The 26,085-nt window shown below is 34.6% G+C and overlaps 5 protein-coding genes across 8 annotated transcripts in view; 3 read left to right on the forward strand and 2 right to left on the reverse strand.

Annotated features, from left to right (window-relative positions):
* Window positions 1-2,454: 2,454 nt before the first annotated feature.
* LOC111454307 (plasma membrane ATPase 4-like) lies at window positions 2,455-10,454 on the forward strand. The gene is made up of 16 exons (XM_023095745.1): window positions 2,455-2,708; window positions 5,084-5,203; window positions 5,341-5,577; window positions 5,842-6,603; window positions 6,690-6,812; window positions 6,890-6,994; window positions 7,069-7,213; window positions 7,298-7,462; window positions 7,717-7,955; window positions 8,147-8,179; window positions 8,275-8,356; window positions 8,440-8,600; window positions 8,698-8,871; window positions 8,952-9,134; window positions 9,834-10,015; window positions 10,113-10,454. Exons 1-16 carry the CDS (start codon window positions 2,652-2,654, stop codon window positions 10,207-10,209), a joined length of 2,865 nt encoding a protein of 954 aa, XP_022951513.1. The 5' UTR covers window positions 2,455-2,651; the 3' UTR covers window positions 10,210-10,454.
* Window positions 10,455-11,496: 1,042 nt separating this feature from the next.
* LOC111454310 lies at window positions 11,497-14,340 on the forward strand. 3 transcript variants are annotated; one of them, XR_002712403.1, is made up of 2 exons: window positions 11,497-13,923; window positions 14,212-14,340. XR_002712403.1 is itself a non-coding variant. In XM_023095750.1 (2 exons), exon 2 carries the CDS (start codon window positions 12,512-12,514, stop codon window positions 13,667-13,669), a length of 1,158 nt encoding a protein of 385 aa, XP_022951518.1. In that variant the 5' UTR covers window positions 11,497-11,793; window positions 12,503-12,511; the 3' UTR covers window positions 13,670-14,096. The 3 variants fall into 3 exon arrangements, 2 of the variants coding, with proteins under 2 accessions (XP_022951518.1, XP_022951516.1); XM_023095750.1 differs by lacking the exon at window positions 14,212-14,340 and having other exon boundaries at window positions 11,497-11,793; window positions 12,503-14,096; XM_023095748.1 differs by lacking the exon at window positions 14,212-14,340 and having other exon boundaries at window positions 11,497-14,096.
* LOC111454309 (E3 ubiquitin-protein ligase MBR2-like) lies at window positions 14,288-18,251 on the reverse strand. Its single transcript, XM_023095747.1, has 7 exons — window positions 18,019-18,251; window positions 16,221-16,848; window positions 15,632-16,143; window positions 15,503-15,553; window positions 15,325-15,423; window positions 15,035-15,199; window positions 14,288-14,659 (listed from the first exon to the last, which is right to left on the reverse strand). Exons 2-7 carry the CDS (start codon window positions 16,819-16,821, stop codon window positions 14,510-14,512), a joined length of 1,578 nt encoding a protein of 525 aa, XP_022951515.1. The 5' UTR covers window positions 16,822-16,848; window positions 18,019-18,251; the 3' UTR covers window positions 14,288-14,509.
* A 6,450-nt stretch (window positions 18,252-24,701) lies between these two features.
* Window positions 24,702-26,085, reverse strand: part of LOC111454312 (putative peptidyl-tRNA hydrolase PTRHD1) — a 4,048-nt gene continuing 2,664 nt past the window's right edge. Inside the window, exon 4 of one of the 2 annotated variants that reach the window (XM_023095753.1) lies at window positions 24,702-25,547. The gene's annotated coding sequence lies outside the window, so the exon portion shown is untranslated. The remainder of the gene's footprint in view (window positions 25,548-26,085) is intronic. The other variant, XM_023095752.1, reaches the window with a different exon arrangement.
* LOC111454606 lies at window positions 25,389-25,955 on the forward strand. The gene has a single exon (XM_023096104.1). The coding sequence runs from the start codon at window positions 25,389-25,391 to the stop codon at window positions 25,953-25,955; it is 567 nt and encodes a 188-aa protein (XP_022951872.1).

Raw genomic sequence — 26,085 nt, forward strand, 5'->3', positions numbered from 1 at the left:
GTGGGATCTCACAACTATTGGAGAGGAAAACAAAGCATTTCTTATAAGGGTATGAAAACCAATCTTTAATCGACTCATTTTACAACCTCAAAGGGAAGCTCTAAAGGGAAAGCTTAAAAAGAACAGTATCAGCTAGCGGTGAGCTTATGTGTTACAAGTATAGTCATCGATAGAAAGGTCCGAGGTTCCTCCCTACCCATATATATTGTCGAACTAAAAAAATCCAAAGTTTAAATTATTGGTTCTTTTTTCAATTTGATAAATAATTACCTATAAATTGGCAACCAAATAGCCAAGACTCTTTCATAGTCATGATTTTCATGACTACTTTTATTTTATTTTATTATTTTTTATTAAATTAAATAAATATAAATTTAATAAAAATAAAAATAAAAAAAATAAAAAAGTGGTCACGAGGAATCACGTTTAGAAATGGGCTGTTGGCTTTCACTTAATAATATTATTTACTTTTTAAATACTTTTTGAAAAATTATTCACATGCTCTCGTCTCTCTTTCTCTCATGATTTATCTGAATTAAACCCTTTTCATTTTTTCTCCCAAAAAAAAAAAAAATTAAATAGATATTCGAACTCGTGAACCTTCTTCAAATTCACTCTATTACAACGACTCGAGCACGATCCCGTTAAATTATACTTATTTTCTCGCAATTTTTTTGATATAATTTTATTACTTTTTTAACTACATATCATAAAACCATTATTATTATTTTTATTATTACAATAATTTATTTTTTAAAATAGGTGTCATTTAAAAAATATAATTCCTCATAAATTTTTATGACTATAGCAATTAAATCCTCGAACTTTAAATAATTTACGATTTACAAATAGTGGATCTAGTTTTTCTATATGGTCTATATGTAATTGAGAATTGATGCAAAATTCTCGAACGTTTTGAACATAGCTTCGAAAGCTTAAAGACCTATTATCGACACATTTTAAGTTCTCTTAACTATAGTTCGACTAATTATTTATTCTCGATTAAGAGGTAAAAAACTGTGATGTCCCATATTGGTTGAGTAGAACAAAGCACCCTTTATAAGAGTGTGGAAACTTTCACCTAGTAGACGCGTTTTAAAGTCTTGAGGGGAAGCTCGAAAGGGAAAGCTCAAAGAGGACAATATCAGACGCATTTTAAAGCCCCTTGAGGGGAAGCTCGAAAGGGAAAGCCCGAAGACAATATTAGACGCTTTTAAAGCCTTGAGGGGAAGCCTGAAAGGGAAAGCTCAAAGAGGATAATATTCCCCTCGAGAGAAAGTTCAAAGAGGATAATATCTGCTAGCGAGAGAAAGCTCAAAAAGAACAATATTTGCTATCTGCGACAGAAAGTTCAAAGAGGACAATATCTACTAGCGATGGGCCTGAGTCGTTACAAAAACATTCAACAAATTTATAATTTAACCTAATTTAGGACCAAGGAGCAATACAATTAGGGTTTCTAAAGGATTGAAAGCAAATAGAAAGGTATCCAATTTCTACCCTCTTTAACACACGGGCATCTCTTTTCTTTACCCTTTCCTTTTTTCTTGCTCTCATGTGTTAAATGGGCATGAATTATGAGTGAAATTAGAGAAATAAATAAATAAATATTTTTTTGTTTTTTTTACTCAATTTTAGATTTTAAATAAAATTAATAAATTGAAATAATAGGAACTAAATTAATAATTTTACATCAGCTAAAATAAAATAAATTGAAGAAATAAATGAACTTAATTAAAAAATATATATTAATAAAAAAGAAGTTGACTTTTGATGAATATAATAATAAATAAATTCTATCTGCCACGTGTACGGTAGAGAAGCAATGAGTTTTTTTGTCGGAACTAGTGCAGCGTAACCCGTCCTGTCCAAGTCGTACTAATATTTTGTTTTTAAAATTAATTTTTAATTAGGTTTAATGTTGTCTGCTTTGTAAACGACGTCGTTTTAGGTCTAGGGTCGTTAAATGGAGGAATTTGCTCGTTTTGGCTGTGTTCTTGTTTGTATAATGAGCATTATAAAAAGATCTCATAAAATTGAATATAAATAATTGTTAGATAAAAAATTAAAAATTATTAAATTATTAAATATTTTTGAAATTTCGATTATTGATTTATTTATTAGACATTATTTTTATAAAATTTAATATTTTGTGACTCGTGTCCAAGTCGTACTAATATTTTGTTTTTAAAATTAATTTTTAATTAGGTTTAATGTTGTCTGCTTTGAAACGACGCCGTTTTAAGTCTAGGTTTAATTTTATTTTTTATAAAATTTAAATTACTAGGAAATTTTGAGATGCGTGTATGTCAATCCAACAAGAGGCGCGTGTAGTAAGCTAACATGGCGGGAAGGCAATAAAAGGCGTTGGTAAGTGGGCCCCACCAAAGTAGCGTGACTTCAAACGCCGAAGCTACTATAAAAGTGGGTACAGAATTCACAGACTTTCTTCACTGCCCTAATTAACTGATATCCTCCAATCAAACATTCGTGAACCCTCCATTTCTTACTTCCTTTTTTCTTTCTTTTCCTTTTTCCTCCTCTAATGGCGGCCATTATGATTCTTCAATGAATCTCGTGGAGTTTCCGTAATTTTCCGTTGCACTTTTTCTGATCGGACTTCAAACTAACTTCATTTCCGCTCTTCGAGAATGGGCGGCGATAAGGCCATCACTCTTGAGGAGATCAAAAACGAGGCCGTTGATCTGGTGCGTACTGATACTTCTTTTCTTTTTTCTTGTTTATTTCGTTTGCTATTTTCCTGTGCTCTGTGTTTGGTTGCTGAGAAATTTAATTAGAATCGCTGATAAATGAACTCGGATTCTCTCTGCGTTTGCATGTTGTTGTTTTACCGGCGGAGAAGGTTTAGTTTGCGAGTATTCTGTGCGATTACTTGTTTGCGTTGATTCTATAACCGTATTCTCATCGCTGCGTGAGTGAACTATCGATTCGGACGTTTCTTTGTTTCTCCTTACTGGATCGTTTGTTTTCGTTATACGATTGAAAATATGGCGCTATACATTAGGCCTAACGACGTTTTTCGCTTTGTAGAGTATAGCCCCTCCGACTCTACACTTTTTTTTTTCTTCTTAAATTTCTTTAGTAATTTTACAGATTTTAATTTTGTTATTTTCGATTTAATTAATTTATTGTATTCATTATTTAGCAAAAAGATAAATATTAAATTAAATAAATATAAAACGATTATTTTATTTTCATGTTCTTCCTTATCGGCATGTTATCTTTAAAAAAGCAGGTGAAAAATACTGTGTTAGGTATATATTTTTGTAGAATAAAGGTATTATATATCCGAGAAATACTGTTATCCAAAGAGAAACTTATATAATTTTGTTTTTCTAATTTCTATTCTTAAACATATCTATTGACTGTAATTATGTATTACTATATAACATATTCAGTATTTTTGAAGGGTTATATCATACGATCTTTGTACGCCGTGATTTCGCCGGACTTAAAAGTTTAATACATCAGAATTTTTTAGAAGCTGTTTAAACCGTCCGAAAATTTCAATGCGAGGGCCCCAGTAAATTATGGACACGTGGCAGTCATGAACAGTCTAGATGTTTTTACAAATTGGTGTGGCCAAATCCCATAGTTCTGTGTTATCCTAGAATTTAAACACAGATTATTTAATAAAATTTCCAAAATCAGGTGTTTTTTTTTTTAAATCTTGTTGGATTTATATTTTAAAAATTGTCTTCTAATAATTAATGGATGCAAACATGAAATATATTTATAATTTTTCTATCATATATTTACCTGTATAAAATTACTATTTTATCAAAACGATTTTATGGAATAATCTATTATTAATATTATTATATGATACTTTGCCTTTTTATTGTTGGTATTATATTTTATGCGTGGACCACGTGATAGGAAGTTTTTATTCTTCGAGAACCATGTAAAGTTAACTGGAAACTGAATGTTCACTAAAAAAAAATAAGAAAAACCCTAATTTGGAGGCTTGGCACTTCTACTGAGCGTGGCTACCAGAACAATTTAGATTGATGATTTTTTAATATAATTTTAATGAGGAATTTTAAGCGATTTTTATGGATTACTGTGCCTTTCATTTTTTTTATTATTTTTATTTTTGATACAGTGGGAAGATTCATATTTCTAAGGATGTTTACGATATTCTTGTAAATTGCTTTTTCCCATAAAATTAATTGAGTTCCAACTTCCAAGAGATCCAAAGAGATCAAAGTTCGCTAATAAAGCTTTCTTTGATGTCCAATTAATCTTATGGATAATTTATTTATTATAAAGTACAAAAAAATTGATTATTCTTTGCACCATGGTAATAATTTTAATTGATTTATTTATTCTTTTTATGAAATTTTTGTTTGTAAAATTAATATTTGCTTGATAGATAAATTTAAGACATGAAAAGTTTACTTAAAAAAACTTAAAACTTGTAATAATTAAGTAATTAAATTTATACGAGTATACAGTATGTCTATTTGAGAATAAGTCAATTAATTAAAACATCAAACATTATATGTTTGTGTTAAAAAGGTGAAAGCCTGGAAAAATAACTAATACTAGTTTCAAGTGCCGCACAGATTTCGTCTTGCCGTTTAAGCTGATGTCTGAACATTGTTGATATTCGTTAAGGGAATAGAAGTGGTTATTGGTTGTGTTAGGTCTAAAAGAATTGGTTATTGGTTGACTCATGATAAGTTTACATGTCAGCCGGGGCGTTGATTGTCACGTGATTCAGTTTTATGATGATGAACTAATACTGTCATATTTGTTTTACTATCATAATTTAAAAATTGGTTTGCATTATATTTATATTTGGTTGTTGAACTTAGAACCTTTTTATTTAAGTCCTTTATTATTTACGTGTTCTTTCCTGATCACCTGGCCTTGATCATTGGATCAACATGATGATTGGAGGCAATTTGGCATTGGGAGGGTGATTTTTGGGGGCGGGTTGCCTTCTCCCAAGTGTTTCTTATTCTGTTAGATGAACATTGTGTCTTTCTTTCGCTTGAATTCGTTATTTTGGTCGGCTAGTAGTAGTAAGTGAAGTGGCATATGTTGTGATCTGCAGGAACATATTCCAATAGAGGAAGTGTTCGAACAGTTGAAATGTACACGAGAAGGTCTGACGTCAGAGGAAGGAGCCCACCGGCTTCAAGTTTTCGGACCCAACAAACTAGAAGAGAAGAAGGTATAATTCAATTTTTATACGGCGCAATGATTTGCATATTTTTTTCTTACGCTTTACCCTTGCATAAATATTATTTCTCTAAGTTCCTGCAATTGAATGTGCTTAATTGTTTCACTCGACTCCTTCCATACATATAGGAAAGCAAACTCCTCAAGTTTTTGGGTTTCATGTGGAATCCTTTATCTTGGGTTATGGAAGCTGCTGCCTTAATGGCTATAGTCTTGGCAAATGGTGGTGGAAGACCACCAGACTGGCAAGACTTTGTGGGGATCATTGCTTTACTTTTTATCAACTCTACCATAAGTTTTATTGAAGAAAACAATGCTGGTAACGCGGCTGCAGCACTCATGGCTGGTCTTGCTCCCAAAACTAAGGTAAAAGCAGAACATACTTTTCATGCCTCTTTAACATACTTTTCATGCCTCTCTAGGAGATCCATATCAGCCGGAGAGGGTAATGAAGCATTCTTTGTAAGGGTGTGAAAACTTTGTTTTAGTAGATACGTTTTAAAACCTTGAGGAGAAGTCTGATAGGGAAAGCCTAAAGAAAACAATATCGGCTAACCGTGACCTTGGACTGTTACATTCGGTTTTCCGTCCTCTAGTGTTTTCTCAATTATTTTCTTTCATGTATTATAGGTTCTTAGAGATGGTCGTTGGAGTGAGCAAGAGGCTGCTATTCTTGTTCCTGGAGATATTATCAGCATTAAGCTTGGGGATATAATACCAGCAGATGCCCGTCTTCTGGAGGGTGATCCTTTAAAGATTGATCAATCTGCTTTAACTGGAGAATCACTCCCAGTCACCAAGAACCCTTCAGATGAAGTATTTTCTGGCTCTACATGTAAACAGGGTGAAATAGAAGCTGTTGTGATTGCCACTGGTGTCCACACATTTTTCGGCAAAGCTGCTCATTTGGTAGATAGCACCAATCAAGTTGGACATTTCCAGAAAGTTCTTACTGCTATTGGTAATTTCTGTATTTGCTCAATCGCCGTTGGAATACTAATCGAGCTTATAGTCATGTACCCAATACAACGACGCAAGTATCGAGATGGAATTGACAATTTACTGGTGCTTTTGATCGGTGGAATTCCTATTGCAATGCCAACCGTTTTGTCTGTTACAATGGCCATTGGCTCTCATAGGCTTTCTCAGCAGGGTGCCATTACAAAGAGAATGACAGCCATTGAAGAAATGGCTGGCATGGATGTCCTCTGCAGCGATAAGACAGGAACTCTAACCCTGAACAAGCTAACGGTAGACAGAAGCTTGATCGAAGTGTTTGTCAAGGGCGTTGAGAAAGAGTATATTATTCTTCTTGCAGCCAGGGCTTCAAGAACAGAGAATCAGGATGCTATTGATGCAGCTATAGTTGGAATGCTTGCAGATCCCAAAGAGGTGAAATTTGGCTGCATTTGATCTTCCTTTCTTAAACCAAGATCTGGACATTAGATTCATATTACTTGTATAGTGTAACTTTTCAGGCACGAGCAGGAATTAGGGAGGTTCATTTCCTTCCATTCAATCCTGTTGACAAAAGAACTGCCTTAACCTATATTGACTCCGATGGACATTGGCACCGAGTAAGCAAAGGCGCTCCTGAGCAGGTAATAGGCTTTTAAGACTAGCAGTTCATGGAAGGTCAATGAAGTAACTGATCATCTTGCAAATTTCTTTCAAGCAGATCCTAAATCTTTGCAACTCCAGGGAAGACATTAGAAGAAAGGTTCATGCAGTGATTGACAAGTTTGCAGAACGTGGACTTCGTTCATTGGGTGTTGCAAGACAGGTCTTTTTAGAGTTTATAGCTTTCCTATTCCTATTGAATTGAATACTTATCTTACTCTTTTAACATCTACGTAGGAAGTACCTGAAAAATCAAAAGATAGCCATGGAGGACCATGGCAGCTTGTGGGTTTGTTGCCTCTTTTTGATCCGCCTAGGCATGATAGTGCAGAAACCATAAGAAGAGCTCTGAACCTCGGAGTAAATGTCAAGATGATTACTGGTATGTATAAAAAGAATGATTTGGCCAAGACATTTCCAATTCGTGTAATTCATTAATTCACGTAAAGTTCTTTGAAACGCGTAGGGGATCAACTTGCCATTGCCAAGGAAACAGGGCGTAGACTTGGCATGGGAACAAATATGTACCCTTCTTCTTCATTACTTGGTCAAGACAAGGATGAATCTATTGCTTCACTTCCTGTGGATGAGTTGATTGAGAAGGCAGATGGATTTGCAGGAGTATTTCCAGGTGGGCTTTGCTTTCCTGTTCTTGTCAAGAATTGTTGGTGGGGAGTCCCACATTGACTAATTATTGGCTAATTAAGAGATTGATCATGGGTTTATAAATAAGGAAAACATCTACATTGGTACAAGACCATGAGAGCTTATGCTTAAAGTTGATAATATCATATTATTATGGAGGGTCGTGATTCCTAATAGTTTTTTCATCTTTAAAAGATTAATCCCATTTGCTTTCCTAATGTTTTCTTTTGCATTGTGTAGAACACAAATATGAGATTGTGAAAAGGCTGCAGGAAAGGAAGCATATATGTGGAATGACAGGAGATGGTGTTAACGATGCTCCTGCTTTGAAGAAGGCAGATATTGGAATTGCTGTTGCTGATGCTACTGATGCTGCTAGAAGTGCTTCAGATATAGTCCTTACAGAACCAGGATTGAGTGTAATTATTAGTGCCGTGCTAACCAGCAGGGCTATCTTTCAGAGGATGAAGAATTACACGGTTAGTTCACTTTTTTTCCGAGTATTGTTGGGAGAGAGTCCCACATTGGCTAATTTAGAGCATGATCATGAGTTTATAAGTAAGGAGTATATCAAAATAGACAATATCATACTACTGTAAAGAGTCGTGATTCCCCCTAACAAGTACTTCCTTCAATTTAATGTGATTTAATTATTTGCTATCTTCTGCAGATTTATGCCGTTTCGATTACCATTCGTATAGTGGTAAGTGAATATAGAACATGTTTTGGTATCAATTACACGACCCAATTCTTCTAATCTCTAACACCATTTCTTCGTACAAACTTTGAATGTTGCAGTTTGGATTCATGTTCATTGCTTTGATTTGGAAGTTTGACTTCGCTCCCTTCATGGTTTTAATAATAGCCATTCTGAATGATGGTAAGTTCACACGAATAGAAATTCAACCATTATTCACTTACTAGGATGAAGCTTCTGATTTGTTTTTTGTGCTTTACCTGAAGGAACAATTATGACAATTTCAAAGGATCGAGTAAAGCCATCTCCGCAGCCTGATAGTTGGAAACTAAAGGAGATTTTTGGAACAGGCATTGTCCTTGGAGGATACTTGGCATTAATGACAGTATTATTCTTTTGGGCCGTCAAAGATACCAACTTTTTCTCCGTAAGAATTTTCATTTAATTTCTTGTAACGAAACATTCAAATCTATCATAACATCTGGGTTATTAACGATGTGTCTTGTTTGCATTAATTTATTTAGGAAAAATTTCATGTGAAACCCTTGAGAGACAGTCCTCAAGAATTGATGGCGGCCTTGTACCTACAAGTGAGCATAATAAGTCAGGCACTTATTTTTGTGACAAGGTCTCGCAGCTGGTCGTTTATGGAACGTCCTGGACTGCTCCTTGTCGGAGCTTTCATCATTGCTCAGCTGGTAAGGGAGACGTTGAAATCACATGAAAGGTGAGTTAGGTTTGGTTTTTGATATGCTGATGTCAGCTATATAACTGACAGGTGGCAACTGTGATAGCTGTTTATGCAAATTGGGAGTTCGCAAGGATAAAAGGAATGGGATGGGGTTGGGCTGGTGTTATCTGGCTCTATAGCATCGTAACGTATATCCCTCTCGATATTTTGAAATTTGGTATCCGGTATGCTCACAGCGGCAAGGCTTGGGACACACTTCTCGAGAACAAGGTATGTTTTCTTTTCTTAATTACTAGGGTTGGATTAAGTTCATTGAAAAAAAAGAATTACAACCAAATTATTAAAAATGTCTCACAATCCATCCCTTTGAGACCCAGCGTGTTTGTTGTCACTCGTTCTTCTCTCCAATCAATGTGAAATCTCACAATCTACCGCCTTCGAGTCCCACGTTTTCATTTGCACATTGCCCAATGTCTTGACTCTAATGCCATTTGTAACAATTCTATTAGATGAACACGACTTTTCACAATGGTATAATATCGTCCACTTTGAGCATAAGCTCTCGTGGCTTTGCTTTGTGCTTCCCCAAACGGCCTCATACCAATGGAGAGAGTATTTTTTTATTATAAATTCATGAACATTCTCTAAATCAGCGGAGGTGGGATTTTCATCCAATAAGTTCTAGTCTACCACTAGCAAGTATTGTCCTCTTCAAACTTTCTCTCAAGGTTTTTAAAACTCATCTGCCAAGGAGAGGTTTCACATCATGTTTCGTTTTCCTCCCCAATCGATGTGAGATCTCACAATCCACTCTCTTCGTGGCTCAGCGTTCTCGCTGTCACTTGTCCACCTCTCCAATTGATTGATGGGCGATCTGACAGATCACCTCTATAAATTACCGTACAAATTTATGTTTTTGGATTGTGGACCGTCCTTACATTATTGGTCCCTTGTCATTGAATTACACAGACTGCGTTCACAACGAAAAAGGACTATGGGAAAGAAGAGAGAGAAGCACAGTGGGCAGCAGCACAGAGGACCCTACATGGCTTACAACCACCTGAGAACTCCAATCTCTTCCCAGAGAAAAGTAGTTACAGGGAGCTTTCAGAGATTGCAGAGCAAGCCAAGCGCCGTGCTGAGGTTGCCAGGTGACCTTCTCGCCCATTCTCCTTCTCTTTCTAACTAATAATTAATCAGCATTCGAAAAATGGTCCTAAAATAAACACCGTTTATGGCTCCGGGCAGGCTCCGAGAATTGCACACACTAAAGGGGCATGTGGAATCAGTAGTGAAGCTGAAAGGACTTGACATTGACACAATCCAACAACACTATACAGTTTAAAGAGCCGCAAAAATCCACATCTGCTGCTACGGGTAAGTTAGATATAAGCTTTCCATTACAAGTTGTTGGGGAAAAAACCCTTTTCGTTTTTATGCTCAAAAGTTTGTAGTCTCAAACTTGAGAGAGTTTGTTATTTCTTATTAAGCAACTGCAACGAGAAATGGCATATCCTGGTGGTTTGGTTGGTTTATGAATTACCATAATCAAACAAATTTCATGTATTATTAATTCTGCTTTTCTTTTTCTTTCTCTTTTTCTATTTCCTTCCTATCTATGTTGTTCTGTCCATTCATGTTGTTTAGAGGTTTCTTTTTAGATTTAAACCAAGTTTTTAAATCCATCCATTTGCCCTCTCTTGATTTCATTTTAATTGCAACTAAAACATACCCATTTACCCAATAGGACCAGGACCAAGAACTATCCCCAACAGATTGTGAAATCTCCATTTAAACGTGAAATAGCTAGGGAGGGAGTGGGGAGAGATTTTCATCCTTCTTTGTTTCTAACCCACCAAATTTCCACCCCGTTCATATTACATGTCTAAAATACTATGTTATAATAAACTTAATCATTCCGACATTAAGTTGGTTAAAAAATGTGTTATAGTAATTTGAATTCAAAAGGAAGCGTTATGTAGCCTTCTGGTAAGCTTAGGGTTCGTAAAGTGTCTTCTCCACACTATAGACGAGCTAGTAGAAATAATGGAATTTGTGTGCTCTACGACACTCGTCTTTTTCTAAGAATTTCAAAATTTAAAGATAAAAATGAAACTTTTTAAAATTTATTGACCTAATTCAAACTTATCAAAAGTTATATTCTCGTGTAAATATATTTGACAGTCAACATATTCATCTTAAAAATAAATAAATTATATTAGATCTCAATTTTAGCTAAATAAAAGGTAATTAATACACTTCTTTTTAATATCATATTTTTTGTCTGGAGATTTTGAGATTAAAATTTTTAATTGAAAAATAAGTATATTGCTTTTATTAAATATATCAGGGCAAAGTCATTTACTATATATATACACATTATTTAAATAAAATAATGTGAAAATTATAACATCTAATTTAAACAATTATTGAGTTACAGTTAAACTGACCCAAAATAAACATACTCGTTTTTTCAAATAAAATAGCAGTAAATTATTTAAATATTGAATAAATTAATAAACTATCTATAAAAATTCATCACAAAATTCTAAAAAAATTTGCAAATAACACATTTTTACCCAAAAAAAACCACAAAAATGAATCGAAAAACTTTTTAGTTTAACATTAAAAAAAAGAAAAAAAAAAAAGAAAAAAGGAAGTTTTGGAGAGAGCTGCAAAGGAGGAAGAACGCGAAGAGATTGCAGATATAGATAGCTACGCAGAAGCAAACACTTGGAATAACAATCAACAAAAACCCAACGAAGAAATCGCTAAAATAAATTCTAAATTATAAGAGAGAGAAAAAAAAAGAAGAGAGAGAAAGAGAAACGGGAGTTGAAGGGGGAAGCAAACGATAGTTCGATGTTCCGAAGATTCGGACCGACCCATTCGGCTTCAATTTCTCTTCAATTCCTCAAGTTCTTCAAAGGTCAGAGCTCAAGAAATCCCTATGCCGGTTATTGTTCAAATGCTTTTGAGCTTAGTCCGCGAGATTCAATGTGCTTCATATCTCTGCAATTTCTGCTCTGTTCACTCTACTTAACTTCGCGCGAATCACTGATCTCTTTCTTCCACTTCCAAATTTTGTGTTTCGAACTTCCGCGCTTGTGAATTCTGCTGAAATAATGATCGGTTTGTATTGGTTCGTCGAGCCAATACGTGTTTTCGTTAGTTGTTGAAAGTTTTTTCGTGTGTTCTGAACTTGGATTTCTTTGTTCGAAGTTAGGGTTTCGATTTGCGATTGATTTTGCTATAGATTTTGAAATTTTGGCGGGATTTAGTGAGCCATGTAGTGGATTTAACTTCTAGGGTTGTGGTTTTGAGAAGCTGCGATTTGTAGTTAGGTAAAGGAAAGATCAATTGGAAATATGATTGCTGCAATTCTGTTGATATCCATTTCTGGATTTCCTTGATCTGGTTCGATGAATTTAAGGAACTTGCTAGAATGATACTGATCTTGAACATTAATATGCCTTGATTGATGATATATGTGGGAGTGAGAGCTTTGTATGTTCTTGTGTTCTTCCTTTTTTTGGTGAATTTGAATAGTGATTTTGTAAAGGGTGTGTGATTCTGTCTGCTGAGAAATGCGACCTCAGCAGAGCTTGAGAATTGACTTGGGTGAATTGAAATCTCAGATAGTGAAGATGCTCGGAACCGATCGATCGAAACGTTACTTCTTTTACTTGAATAGGTTCTTGAGTCAAAAGCTGAGTAAGAATGAGTTTGATAAGCTATGTTGTCGTGTTCTTGGGAGGGAAAATCTTTGGCTGCATAATCAATTGATACACTCAATTTTGAAGAATGCTTGTCAAGCTAAGGCTGCACCACCAATACCTACTTCAGCTCAAAGTATTCCCATTTGGTCTAATGGAGGTTTTCCATTGTCTCCAAGAAAGAGCCGGTCCGGGATTCGTGACCGTAAACTCAAGGACAGACCGAACGGGATGGTTGAATGCATCTCGCATCAATCAGCAGGCAAGGACGATGGAAGCTGTAAAATCACGATGGATAATGATGTTGCAACTCTGTGTGACTATCAGAGACCAGTGCAGCATTTGCAGGGAGTTGCAGAATTGGAAAACGATATCGAGGCTAGTGTTCAGCAACCAGCTGGAAATCACGTCTTCCCGGGACAGTCGAATCACTTGAGTTTACTTCGGAGTCGATTACTTGCACCTCTTGGGATTCCTTTTTGCTCAGCTAGTATAGGCGGGGCTCGCAAAGCGAGACCTGTGGATTGTGGGGGCGATTTTAGCATTAGTGATATTGGTCGTTTGTTGGATACCGAGTCGCTGGGACGACGTATGGAACAAATAGCTGCAGGACAGGGCTTAGGCAGTGTTTCTGGAGATTGTGCTAGTATTTTGAATAAGGTATTGGATGTATATTTGAAGCAGTTAATTCGTTCTTGTGTTGACTTGGTTGGATCATCATGGCCTGCATATGAGCCTGAGAAACCTCTTGCCTATAAGCAGCAGATTCAGGGGAGGGTTATCAATGGCCTGTTGCCTAATAATCAATTACATGGACGACATAGCAATGTCAATGGCGAAGCTACGTACAAGCACAGATTACAATGCTCGATATCGTTGCTCGACTTCAAACTAGCAATGGAGCTTAACCCGAAACAACTTGGGGAAGACTGGCCTTTGCTAATGGAGAAAATTTGTCTGCGTGCATCCGAAGAAAGAAACGACTCTAATCGATCTATTTATCCCATTCCACAGTTTGATTGTCCCATCACGGTTCAAAGGGATCGAAAAACGATCTCAACAACCTCTCAGCTATGCCCATCTATGTGAGTAAAAGTGCTGGCTTTAGAAGATGATGAGCATGTCGAACGTCAAAATCCACGCTCGTTCTTGGCAATCATTTAACTGTGACTAAGCTTCGACACTGGCAGTCAGAATGCCACCAGTGATTGATCTACGTTTCTCATCCGAACTGGCGTTAGCCGTGATTCGAAGATCTCGAGCTTTGTATGTATATTTAGATCACTGAGGAAATATACACAATTTTGCAGAGAGATGCAGTTTCTGTAGCTTCTTGGTGAGAGGTAATTACTGGGGTAAGTAAGATCTTAGTGTTCTTATTTGAATTCTTATGAACAACTCATCAACAGACAACAATCTGCAGATACCATCTTCTGTATTTCATGCTTACATTTTTCTTTGTTTTTTGTTAGATATAAAGATCCATATGCTATCAAACATATAGCATTTCTATTTAGAAAGATTTGTGTTCATAAAGTTCAACATTTATAATGCAATAGTCGGCCTCAATTAGATTCTGGTTTTAAAACGCAAACGCTTTTGTTGGAGAGAAATTTCTACACCCTTATAAGGAATGATTCGTACCCCATTTCGACTGACGTGGGTTCTCACAGTTTAGATAAGAGTATTGAAAATTTATGACGGGAGTACAAGAACGGGAGATTTCATTCACTGAGTTCGGACTTGAAAGCCAAAGGGTGGCCTGTGCTTATTAAGTAGGTTTAAATATAACAGATTTTCTATGTACAATAAATCTTGGGTGAGGGGAGAAGATTAAACATCCTCCTCCTCTTCTCTTTTCTTTTTTTTTTTTTTTTTTTTTTTTTTTTTTTTTGGTTTAATTCTTTATTTTAGGGACAATCAAACGAACTATGAAGGCAAAGGCGAAGCAGGTTCCTCCACAGATGCTTTGCAAATGGGGCACCAGTTCTTCAGCCGCAGCCACTGTTGTATGCACCCTTCATGGTAAGTATGCTCGCACCGCAGCGTCCCGACTTCATCTCCATTCGAGTACTCTTCCTGCAAACAAACCAAACCAAACCGATTTCAGCTGCAAACATGTCGATGATCAAGAAACTCAGCTACTAACAGTCCAAGTCCACCGCTAGTAGATATCGGGGACGCAATTTGGTATCTCACAATCTACCTCCCTTCGAGGCCGAGCGTCCTCACTTGCACTCGTTTTCCTCTCCAATCAATGTAGGATCTCACAATCCACCTCCGTTCGAGGCCTAGCATCCTCACTGACATTCGTTTTCCTCTCCAATCAATGTGAGATCTCACAATCTACCCCCTTTAGGGCCCTAGCGTTTTCACTAGCGCTCATTCCTCCCTCCAATCAATATGGGATCTCACAGTATTCCTCGACTATATAAACAGCTAATGTAAACAGACCTGGCAGATACAACATTTGATACCATCCTCATACTCGCTTCCACCTGCAGATGAATCCTCTACATGTCCAGACCGATACGTGCTTCTATTCAAGCATTGCGACAATGCTTCCTCAGTAACCGCTGTACTCACAGTTCCCATTCTCTCCTCGAGAGCGAGTAATTCCTATCAACCACCACAAGAGAGTCGAAAAATATAAATACATGAACAACCCGACACAATGAAACAGTCCATACATCACGAAGGTCGAATATATGAGATAGATTCAGATCAAGATTAGATGTTCTCACCTCATACGACATGTTATCGATATCGAGCCTCATATCTCTATGTTGATCATAGAAGTTCAAGCCACTGAGGAAAAGATTGGTCTCTAAAAGAATTACTTGCTGCAAAGAAGATTAAATGTTAGAACAAATTGTAGTGAATGAATGAACTAATGATACTAAAACATCAAGAACTGTCTACCTCATATGTTAGCTCTTCTTCATGTTCAATCCTTTCCAGAGCCAACAATACCTTGAAAAACACGATCCAAGATTTTAATATCAGAAATTGAACGTCACAAAACGAATGAATCGATAATGTGGATCGTACCTCTGCAATACCGTAGTGTCGAAAGCTATCCCGAGTTGTTAAAGAACGAGCCAATCCGAGTTCTGCAGGACTAGCAGGTCTATGATTAAGCATATTCTCATTGATACTATCAGATCTTCTGTAAGAAATTGGGAGATCCGAAATCAACTCGGTAGAGACATCATGAGCGTTATTATCTATCGAGCTATCGGATTGGCCTTGCGAAACCTGAGAAATTATGGACCGTGACTCGTGCAACAATGTACTGTTTCTGTCGGGTCTGTTGCCATGAGTTCTTGCTCGTGATGTCCCGTTTATTGATGTCCTAGACCGACCCGGTACAACGCTGTTCTCCCGGTTCGAAGATCCGTTTTTGGGTCCTCTTGAATCGGATATAGAAACGCCATAACCGGAGCTCGTAATCCTTCTTTCCGAGGATGATCCGTTCGTCTTTTTTCCTCTGGTAGTTGAACTACTTTGTGCTTCAGAATTCCTCTTTTTTGCTGTATCCTTCCGTTTACTAAGATTTGAATCTGATGAAGAACAACCAGATAAAATGACATGACATCAGATATTGAATTACATCTGAAATTTCTCAAGCTATGCCTACCTGCACCGCCACGTGATGTCGGGCAAGAACTTTTCGACCCCGTCAACACAGAAGAACTAGCCGGAGTGTCCTTATTACTACGCATCCCAGATCTTTGATTATTGAAGTCCCGTCGTCCTTTTGGTGCAACGCTCGAGCTACCTGGTTCCATTATCGTGTCAACAACAGAGTCAGAACTTTTACGACCAACACGAAGCTCTGTTCGTATCCGTTCATTTGACGACGGGACAACATGTGACGTCTCTGGCTCGTCCTGAATGCTACTAGTTTCTGAAGAGTCTGTTTCTAATTGGGTGGATAGCTTCCTCTGAGTTTCAGCTACTGACTTCTTCGAACCTCGAACAGCATAGTACGTCCTAGACGAACTTCCAGCTATCTCTTTCCCACTCGAAGACGTTCGAAACGACTGCAATGGAGACTTCAGTTTCTCCGAATAGCTACTCCGAGCGCCCTTCGGGGAGTTTAGCCTGCCACTGCAACCAATTCGGCTACAATATTTACCGTCTTGATCTCGGTTATTTGCAGTATCTCTCAACACTGCACTGCTTCCCCTTCTGGATGTGTATCCATTAGCAACTCTTTTACTAGTGTATTCATCCATCTACGATAAATTTTCGATACTTCGACTCTGCAACGAAATCAAGATATAAAGATCAACGTTCTCCAAAAATCCAACTCCAAGTTCACGATTAATCTAAAATACATACATACAAACCAGCTAACCGAACGTTAACACCGAATCACGAAACGTTCAATTGAAACTATACCCACAAGACTATAAAGCTTCAGTACTGGATCAAAATAAGATTTAATCATTTTGACAGTCCATCTATGAACTAACAAGCATTAAACTCGAAACAAAATAAGCACACCAATACTGCCTTAACTCAGTATGAATCGAAACTCGACGCGAAACTGAAGCTACAGCTAACTAGTTTCGGTAATAGTCGAACGTTAACACCCGAATCACGAAACATTTAATTGAAACTATACCCACAAGACTATAAAGCTTCAGTACTTGATCAAACTAAGATTTAATCATTTTGACAGTCTATCTATGAACTAACAAGCATTAAACTCGAAAGCTGAATTCCTTATGCCTCTAACCTCGACACGAAACTGAAGCTACAGCTAACTAGTTTCAGTAACAGTCGAAGAACACGATGAACGTGCTCTAACAGGTCTCCTTCATCACCTAACACTCAAACACAAAGACATTGTTCCACAATGATTATATCCTCATGAACAGCAGTCTATAGAACTAATTTAAATAAGAATTTGATCAATTTAATCCAAATAATGGAACAAATCAAGGATAATTTGATTAAAAGTCAAAATAAAAAGAGAAAGGAATCTATATGTCAGGTGATCAAAATCCATCCCCACAAAAAAGTGATTTAAGGGCTGTTCTTCATTGTTCTTCACAAAAAGCCAACTCCATATTATAAAAACAATATAGCTCCGTGATTTAAGGGCTTAAAAAGAACGCTCAATCATCAAAAGAAAGCCCCATGAATAGCTTAAACTTGAGTTTACAACAACACCCCACAGAAAATTTCACAAAATCATGATCAAGCAAACGAAAACAGAGAATCAAATTCATGTCAGAACCTGAAAAGGGGTCAAACAAGAACACCCAAATAATACCAAAAACACCATAAATTGTTCAAAAAACAGAACCAAACTCAAGATGGGTATCATCTAAAATCCAATCCTAGATATCAATCGAAGCAAGAACCAAAACCCAGGATTAAAAAAACGGCGAAGAAGGGGAAAAAACATATGAAATCATCTATACCTCGATTCTGAAGGTTAGAGCAATGAATCAAAGAGAGATGAAGTAGAGAAGGTGAAGAACTGTAATTGACAAAGCGAGAAACAGAGAGGGAGATGAAAAGGGGATGAGGAGAAAGGTGCAAAAACGTGTATGGAATGATCCGAGGACGAAAGGGGTGTGGATTTGCAATCCCAATATCAACTATGATTCATTGGAAGAAAAAGGGAAACGGAAAAAGAGGAGAGAGAGAGAGAAACAAAACGGGGGCGTTCCGAAAACCTCTATAGTGGTGCCGCCCAAATAGCAATAAATCAAAAAAAAAAAAAAAAAAAAAACAGAGAAAAATGAAGAGTAGAGAGAGAAACGGAGGGGAGAGAGAGAGAGGAAATCTGGGCCGTTGGATCAAGAGTCAAGGATCAATGGGTGAGAGGCTCCATTTTTGTGGACTAGAAGGAACAGAGAAGCTCTGCCCCACGGCCCCCACCTCACCAGCTGACCGGCCTACCCTTTTTCTTTTTATTTATTTATTTATTTATTTTAATTATTTTTTCCTTTTTCGGTTGCCTTTTTTTTGCCTCTCATCTCTAATCCTCTTATTTATTTTATTCTTTAGGATTTACCCTCTCCTCCCCTTTCCTTTTTAGGGTTTTTTTTTTTAACAAAATTATGGTAACTTTTTTACCCACATAGTTTAATTGGTAAAACTTTAATAGCAATCAAAATAGTAAAAAGTTTAAATTGTTACTCTAAAAGTCAACACGAGCATAATTCAATTAATTAAGATATGTTCCCCCACCGTTAAAAGATTAAAAATTTGAATCTCTTTGAGCTGAAATCTTATATTCTAATCTTACTTCTTGAGATTTAAACTGGATCGATGTTAAATTTTGACTAAATTAATAAAAATATCCTTAATTTTTGTATTTTGTCTCAAAAACACCTTTAAACTTTTTAAAACTTTAATAATACCCTTAACCTTTGAAAAATAAAATCGTTGAACTTTTAAAAAAAAATTCCAAAAATGCCCCTATTGTTAACTTACGATGAAAACAAATAATATTTTGTTTTAAAAATATTCTTGAATTTTTTAAAACATATTTAAAAATTTTATTAATATCATAAAGAAGGATATTAATAATTGAATTATTTTTAAACAAAATATTAACGGTTTCATCTAAAATTAAGGGTAAAGATAAAAAAAATTTTAAGATATTATCGAAACTTTTGAAAATTTAAGGATTTTTTTTTTAAGAAATATTTTCATTAATTTAATTTTTTTTTGAGTGATTTAATCTTTGATTGATTGAAAAAAGTTTGACCTATTGGAAAAGAATAATTGACTTTGAAATTAGCACAATGAAAAATCTTCTTTTTTTTTTTGCCTTATAAGGAAAATAAAAAATAAACTTAAATAAATTGCTTTGTAAGCACTATAAAATATATGCACATGGTAACATATATATATATATATTATACATTTAATAATTTACCTAAGTTCATACTTAGGAAACGTGATTTGATTTAGGGATGAAAAGACAAAAATGTCCTTGTTATATTATTTTATTTTCTTCCTACCCTTATCTACAATTTTTATCCCAACCAAGATGTGGGTTTGAGAGAGTGAAAGGTATTGATGTTATATATATCGAATTAATTCGAACAATTCTTTAATAAAATAACAATAAAAATTATTTTGAATGGTAGGCATCTGATGAATGTTCTAGACTTTCATTAAAGACTGATTGTAGATTGAATTAGGTCTGTCCTTACCATTCTTCCAATCAGTATCGAGGTAAGGACATGACACAATGACCATTTTGGAACTCTTTAGTCTTTATCCGTATTTAAATTTATTCGAAATATATATTTTTTTTTATGAAAAGGAAATTGTGTTTAAAAGTGTAAAATTAAATACTAAATTTATTTTGAATGATTAAAAATAAGGTTGTACACGAGTTGGGTTAGGTCGAAAAATCTTTTGAACCAATTCAAAATTTTGAGCTGGTTGGATTGGTGCCCGAACAACCCCAATATAGTTCACAACCTACCCAACTCAACCCAACTCAACCCTCTATTTTTTGGTTTGGTTGTCCGATTGTTCTTTTTTAAAAATTATTTTTAAAAGAATCTTAATTATCATGGTACATGTTGTATTAATAACTAAAATCTCATAAAATTTAAATATCAAATATTTATAAATCACAACAAATTTGAAAAAAATGTCGGGTTGGATTGAACTGAGTTGGATTGTAACCCTGTTTTCGAGTTGATCAGGTCAAAAAAATGTTAACCCAAGAACCGAACCAAAATTTCAAATTTTTTTTTTAAAAAAAAAATTCAACCCAACTCTATTCGAATTTTTTTTAACTAAACCTAACATTTATGGTTTAGATTACGTAGTCTAGATTAATGGAATTATCTGATCATATAAACATTTCCTATTAAATAAAAACATTTTCAGAATAATTTTAAATATGTTAAAAATGATTTAATTAATTTAAAAAAAATATCTCATTATTAATTTTTTTTTTCTCTTCTTTTAGTATATTGTTAAAGCTTTTTATAGTACACATTTATATTTTTTTTAATATAGAAGTTTTTATTCCAAAAAAGAAAAATAATTTTAAAAAATAAAAAAAAAACTATAAATAGAAGGTGTATAAAATAAACTACAAGCCTTCAAATGTTGGGCGGAAGTTAATGCATATTTGTCAAAATTTGGTGTAATTTCACATGCCCAAAGCGTGTACCATAATTTACCAACCACGTGCTTTCATATATATATATATATATATATATATAATTAAATATATATAATTAAATATATATATATATATATATATATAATTAATTAATTAAATATATATATTTTAGGAAGAGAGCCCATTTATTGAGTCCATAATTAAATTTTCAAAAATGAAAAATTATATATAATAAATTAGTAAGCAAATGTTTGTTGTTCCTCATGAAAATTTATAGTTTTGCCCTTCATTTCAATGAACAGATATTCCATTTCATATTAAGTAGAGGGGTATATTAGGAATCCAAAAATACTTTAATTTTTAAAATTTATTTACTAATTTATAATATCGTCCCGTTGATGTTAAATGTAGTAGTTACACTTAAAGCAACAATTACACGTTTAGGTTTAAAGTGAACGATATTATATTGTTGCAAAAATGGAAAGTGACTCGTTATTCTCGACCCCTTATTTTAGTAAAATTATTTTTTAAAAAACTAGATAATATCATTCTATTGAAGAAATATAAAGTGACTCATCCTTCTCGATGCCCCGAATAGGTTGTTTGGTTGAAGATTTTGTTTAAGATACCTCGACATAGTATATTTGAAAATATAACGTCTAAAAGTAAAAAATAATTATGTCAGAATATTATCATAATCTCATATAAAGAAATAATATTTATATTTGGTTGTCCGATAATTAATTCTCGTTGGTTAATTTATTTTTAATAAGTTAAATTATCAAAATAATTTTAACCAACTAAAATTTAATTTCATTTTCATTCATTCTAATAAAATTATAAAAATTAGTACACATTATAATTTCAATAAATAAGTAATCACATTTATTTAATATTTTCTTAGAAATAAAGTAATTAAACATTTTAATAAATTAAATAATTAATTAATATTAGCCTTAATTTAATATCAATCAGTCAATTAATTAACTAATTAGATAAAATCTTCATTAACAAGAAAAGGTTGATATCTGAAAATAATTTATTTTGAGATAAAGGGTTGAAAAGTATGTCCCGAGCATGAATTTAGTTCGTCTAAGTCAATTTCCATCCAACAGAACGAGCCCGAAAGAGAAATTTTAAAAACCGGGAGAGAGAGGATGAAATGTATTAGGTAAAGGGCAAATGTGGGACATAGAATAAGGTAGGTGGCATCATTAATTAGTACATAATTACAAGAATGAGAAGAAAAAATTAGGCTGTAAAGTGGTAATGAATTATATATATATATATATATATTTATATATATATATATATATATATATATATTCAACTTTAAGCTGTCATCTTCCATTTTCCAATGGGTCCAATTAACACATACTTTATTTTTCATTTTTCTTCAATCAATGTTTTTAAATTAATATAAAGTTGACCCACTAATATATATATATATATATATATTCTCCTTTATTTCAACAATAAATAATTTATTAAATAATATTATTATGTCCTTACAAAATACTTTTAAAAAAATTGATAGTTCCGATCTATGTCATTACAATGAACCTTCTTTTTTTTGGTGGTTCGGTTATAATAACTTCAAAGTCAAACGTAGTTGACTTGAAATAATCCTATATTGGGTGATCTCGTTAACGTTTTACTAATAAACATTGACAAGAATGTGCTAAATTGACCGGTGTTGTTCGGTGGAACCGTCTTCACTCTTACAAATAGTTAAAGATAAGTAACTTATAAAGATTAATTAATTTTTGAATATTTAATTCACTTATTAAATATTAATTAGTTAATTTAATAATTTTGTATTTGAAATCAAAATTGTAATTATTTAGTTTTTAGGGTTTAAATTATTCAAAATTCAAATTTTGTTTATAATAAAAAAGAAAATATTTATTTATTTATTTTGCTAACTTAATTTTATTAAATATTTTGAAATATGGATTTAAAATTTTGGAGTGTAAAAAATAATAAATAAACGACTAAATAAAATAAAATTATAATTTTATAGTAAGAAAAAAAAAATTTCTCTTGCAATATAATTGTATTTAAATATATATATTTTAAATCACAATAAATTAGATATGACTTTTTTTAATAAAAGAAATCAAATTGGGGGAGGGGGCCACGTCTTAGCATATTTGATGCTGACGTGGAAATTAATTAAATGTCTATTTCTATCAGACAAGATAAGTTATTAATTAATTAATTAATTAATTAATCTTAATTTTTTTAATGAAAATTTCAAGATGGAACATGCCTTCCTCAAATTAGCAAAACAAATAATAAATAAAGTTTTTTTTTAAAATAAAAATATAAAAATCAAATTATATATATATAAATAAATGGGAATGTCGTAGTCATGACCTTATGCTATTAAAATACTATGTATAATTAATTATAGTTTACATTTTATAAATAATTATTGAAGTGTTAATTAGAAATTAAAAATTTTAAAATAATATATTTCATAAATAATTTTATTTGACTTTTAGACCTAATTGTGGTTATTATAAATAAATATAAATAATTCTTAATCTACCCGATATTTAATAATATAAGATATCTTATTTAGCATTCTATCGAATGATGCTAACGAAGCCAAGAGGTTCGTCCCTACCCACCATGAGTTCGCCCAGGCATACGACCCCAACACATATATTAGTTTGGGAGAGAGACTAATCCCACTATTACGATATACAATTTATATGTACTTAGCTCGTAGCCTTAGTATTAGAGCACACAAAACCACACCAATGTGGGACCTAATCTCGTAGCTCTGCTTGTACACGTTTGACAAGAACAAGGAAGTTGATGCGTACTTGTTAGGCTAGATTTACCCAAATACTCGTAAACATGAGAACAATTTATCTGATTAAATCATTATAGTCGAGTATCTTCATGTAAGAGCTCAAGCCCACCGCTAGTAGATATTGTCTGTTTTAGCCCGTTATGTATCGTCATCAGCATCACAGTTTTAAAACACGTATACTAGAGAGAGGTTTCCATACCTTTATAAGGAGTGTTTCATTCCCCTCTCTAACCGATGTAGAATCTCACAATCCACCCCCTTAGAGGCTTAGCGTCCTCGCTAGCATACCACCCAATGTTTGACTCTAACACCATTTGTAACAACCCAAGTCTACCACTAACAGATATTGTCTGCTTTGGCCGTTACGTATAGTCGTCAGTCTCACAATTTTAAAACATGTCTACTAAGGAGAAAAATGTTTCCACACCTTTATAAGAAATGCTTCGTTCCCCTCTCCAACCGATGTGAGATCTCACACTTGGTCCTAGAGAAACGCTAACCAAGCAGGTAATTCTAAACTCGTTTTAATTTGAAACATAGTTGAACTCCAAACATAGTCATATCATTAAGAACGAGTCGGTTGGATTGGGTACTTTTCGAAATTATGGTAAACTATGAGGAAGTTTTGTTATTATTAAGGTTTTGGAGGTTAAACACAAGAATTTAAGACATGGTTGGAATGTTTTTCCAAAAAATGAGGAGAAAACAAAGTAAGAAGAAGAGGACGAGGTCACAAATCTTTGTTGTGTTTGAAAAAGTCAACCATTGTTAATGGTAGACTTTAATGGGGATGTTTTCTTCCCCAAATAAAAAAAACAAAAATAAATAAATAAATAATTGAGGGAAATTGGCCTTCATTGAATCCTCTCCATCAAACAAAAACTAAGAAGAAACAAGAAGAAAACACCAACAAAAACTTTCACAAATTGTTTTCTTGCTCTCTCGTCGAAGTCGGGATCGAACCTTCAAATTCAAGAACGGTAATAGATATCTTATCTGTTGGGTTATGTTCGAGTTCGTTTTCTATATGTTTCCTTTGCATTTGAGGTTTCTCGTAGATTTTCGTTTTTTTTCGTATGATAAGATATCTGTAGTTATCGAGAAACTTGGATTTATGTAGTAAATGTTATTGAAGCTCTCGGGTAATTTTTGTTTGGATGGTTTGAGTTTATGATCGGTAAAAGCTATCATGTTCGAATATCCGTTCAATATAGGTAATGATTGAATGCTCAAAGGAAAGGAGCTGAATGGCAACAAATAAAGCAAAGGAAAGCAGCGGTTTGGGGAAGGAGAGGAAGATCACAGCTCCAAGTTCTCTCACTATTCCTAATACTTCAACCAAGAGAACACCAAAATCATCTCCCAGAGGACACTCAACTGATCACAAATTATCGTTTTCGTCTTCTTTTTCGTCTTCCTCCGCCACTCATCTTTCGACGCTCGCCGAGAAACATGTTCCGAACTATCTCAAGTCCACGGCCAGCTCCCGCCATGAACATAGCAGCTTCAAATCAACCAAGAAGTCTGCAGTGCCTGCTCCGATACCTGAGAGCAAGGCGGGTTTGAATAGAAGAAGATCTTTCGACAAACCGCCTTCGACTGCACCGCGTTTGGATAAGCCATTTCGATCGCCTGGACCGAGGAATAGGGTGAGTAACTTTCCAATCCGATCGTCCTCTTTTGGGGCGAAATCCACCACCGCGGCTATCAGTTGTGCAAAGGTTGGTTTGTTGGAGAGATCAGGTTCCAGAAACACCAAAGGGGGAGGAGGGAAGCTACAGACTCAACAAGTTCAGAGTTTGAGAAGTAGTAGTAATGTAAAGAAAAGCTTGAAGAGAGAATCTAGCAATGCTGCTTCAGCGGAAATGGTTCACAAGACTAAGAATTCTGTCGAACATGTTGATCCGAGTCCTTCATTCGTTCTCGGCATGAATGACGAGGAGTTGAAGAAGATCGAGTGCGAACTCGACCCTTATCTTCCGGATCCAATGCCCGAATTCAGCAAAGAACTTAGAACTGATCACCTGGAAAAGAAAGCAATTTTGGATAAAGAAGAAACTCCACAGGCAGCTGCCGCCAAATCATTAGAACAAAATGAAGGGGAAACAGAGAAAGGAGCCAGAAAAGTGGAGAACCCAGAGAGAATTGGAGTAGAAGAGGAAGTTGTTGCTGAGGAAGAGAAGACCGAGATGGATCCCGATCACGATACCGATCCCGATCAAGAAGGTGGGGAAGGAGGCATTGTTTTAGATAAGGAGGGTGGAGCGGGAGGGGCGAAACCACGACAAGGAGGAGCGGGGAGAGCTTCGGCAGTGTACAATGATGTGATAGAGGAGACAGCAAGTAAGCTGTTGGAGAAGAGGAAGAACAAGGTAAAAGCTTTGGCTGGGGCATTTCAGACAGTCATTGACTATGAATCTTCATCCAAATGATTCATATATTTCTCCATTCATTAATTTACCCTTTTCACAACGGATTGATCGTTTCTGAGTTTCATACCTTACTTTTTTTTTTCCTTTTTTTTTTTTGTCTATTCAAATTGTTGTATTTAATTACATTATT

This window comes from Cucurbita moschata, unplaced genomic scaffold (genome assembly GCF_002738365.1).
Source record: "Cucurbita moschata cultivar Rifu unplaced genomic scaffold, Cmos_1.0 Cmo_Scf00016, whole genome shotgun sequence".
NCBI lineage: Eukaryota > Viridiplantae > Streptophyta > Magnoliopsida > Cucurbitales > Cucurbitaceae > Cucurbita > Cucurbita moschata.

Bases quoted from the DNA above. Each gene is read 5' to 3' on its own strand.
- LOC111454309 (XM_023095747.1), bottom strand. From the start codon at position 16,821: ATGGATGAATACACTAGTAAAAGAGTTGCTAATGGATACACATCCAGA. The intron at 15,424-15,502 runs GTAGACAGTTCT...TCTTCTTTGCAG, and splicing joins AAGAAGAGCTAACATATGAG to CAAGTAATTCTTTTAGAGAC. The intron at 14,660-15,034 runs GTCTGTTTACAT...GTTTGTTTGCAG, and splicing joins TCAAATGTTGTATCTGCCAG to GAAGAGTACTCGAATGGAGA.
- LOC111454606 (XM_023096104.1), top strand. From the start codon at position 25,389: ATGGTTCACAAGACTAAGAATTCTGTCGAACATGTTGATCCGAGTCCT.
- LOC111454310 (XM_023095748.1), top strand. From the start codon at position 12,452: ATGCGACCTCAGCAGAGCTTGAGAATTGACTTGGGTGAATTGAAATCT.
- LOC111454307 (XM_023095745.1), top strand. From the start codon at position 2,652: ATGGGCGGCGATAAGGCCATCACTCTTGAGGAGATCAAAAACGAGGCC. The intron at 5,578-5,841 runs GTAAAAGCAGAA...CATGTATTATAG, and splicing joins GTCTTGCTCCCAAAACTAAG to GTTCTTAGAGATGGTCGTTG. The intron at 6,604-6,689 runs GTGAAATTTGGC...GTAACTTTTCAG, and splicing joins TGCTTGCAGATCCCAAAGAG to GCACGAGCAGGAATTAGGGA.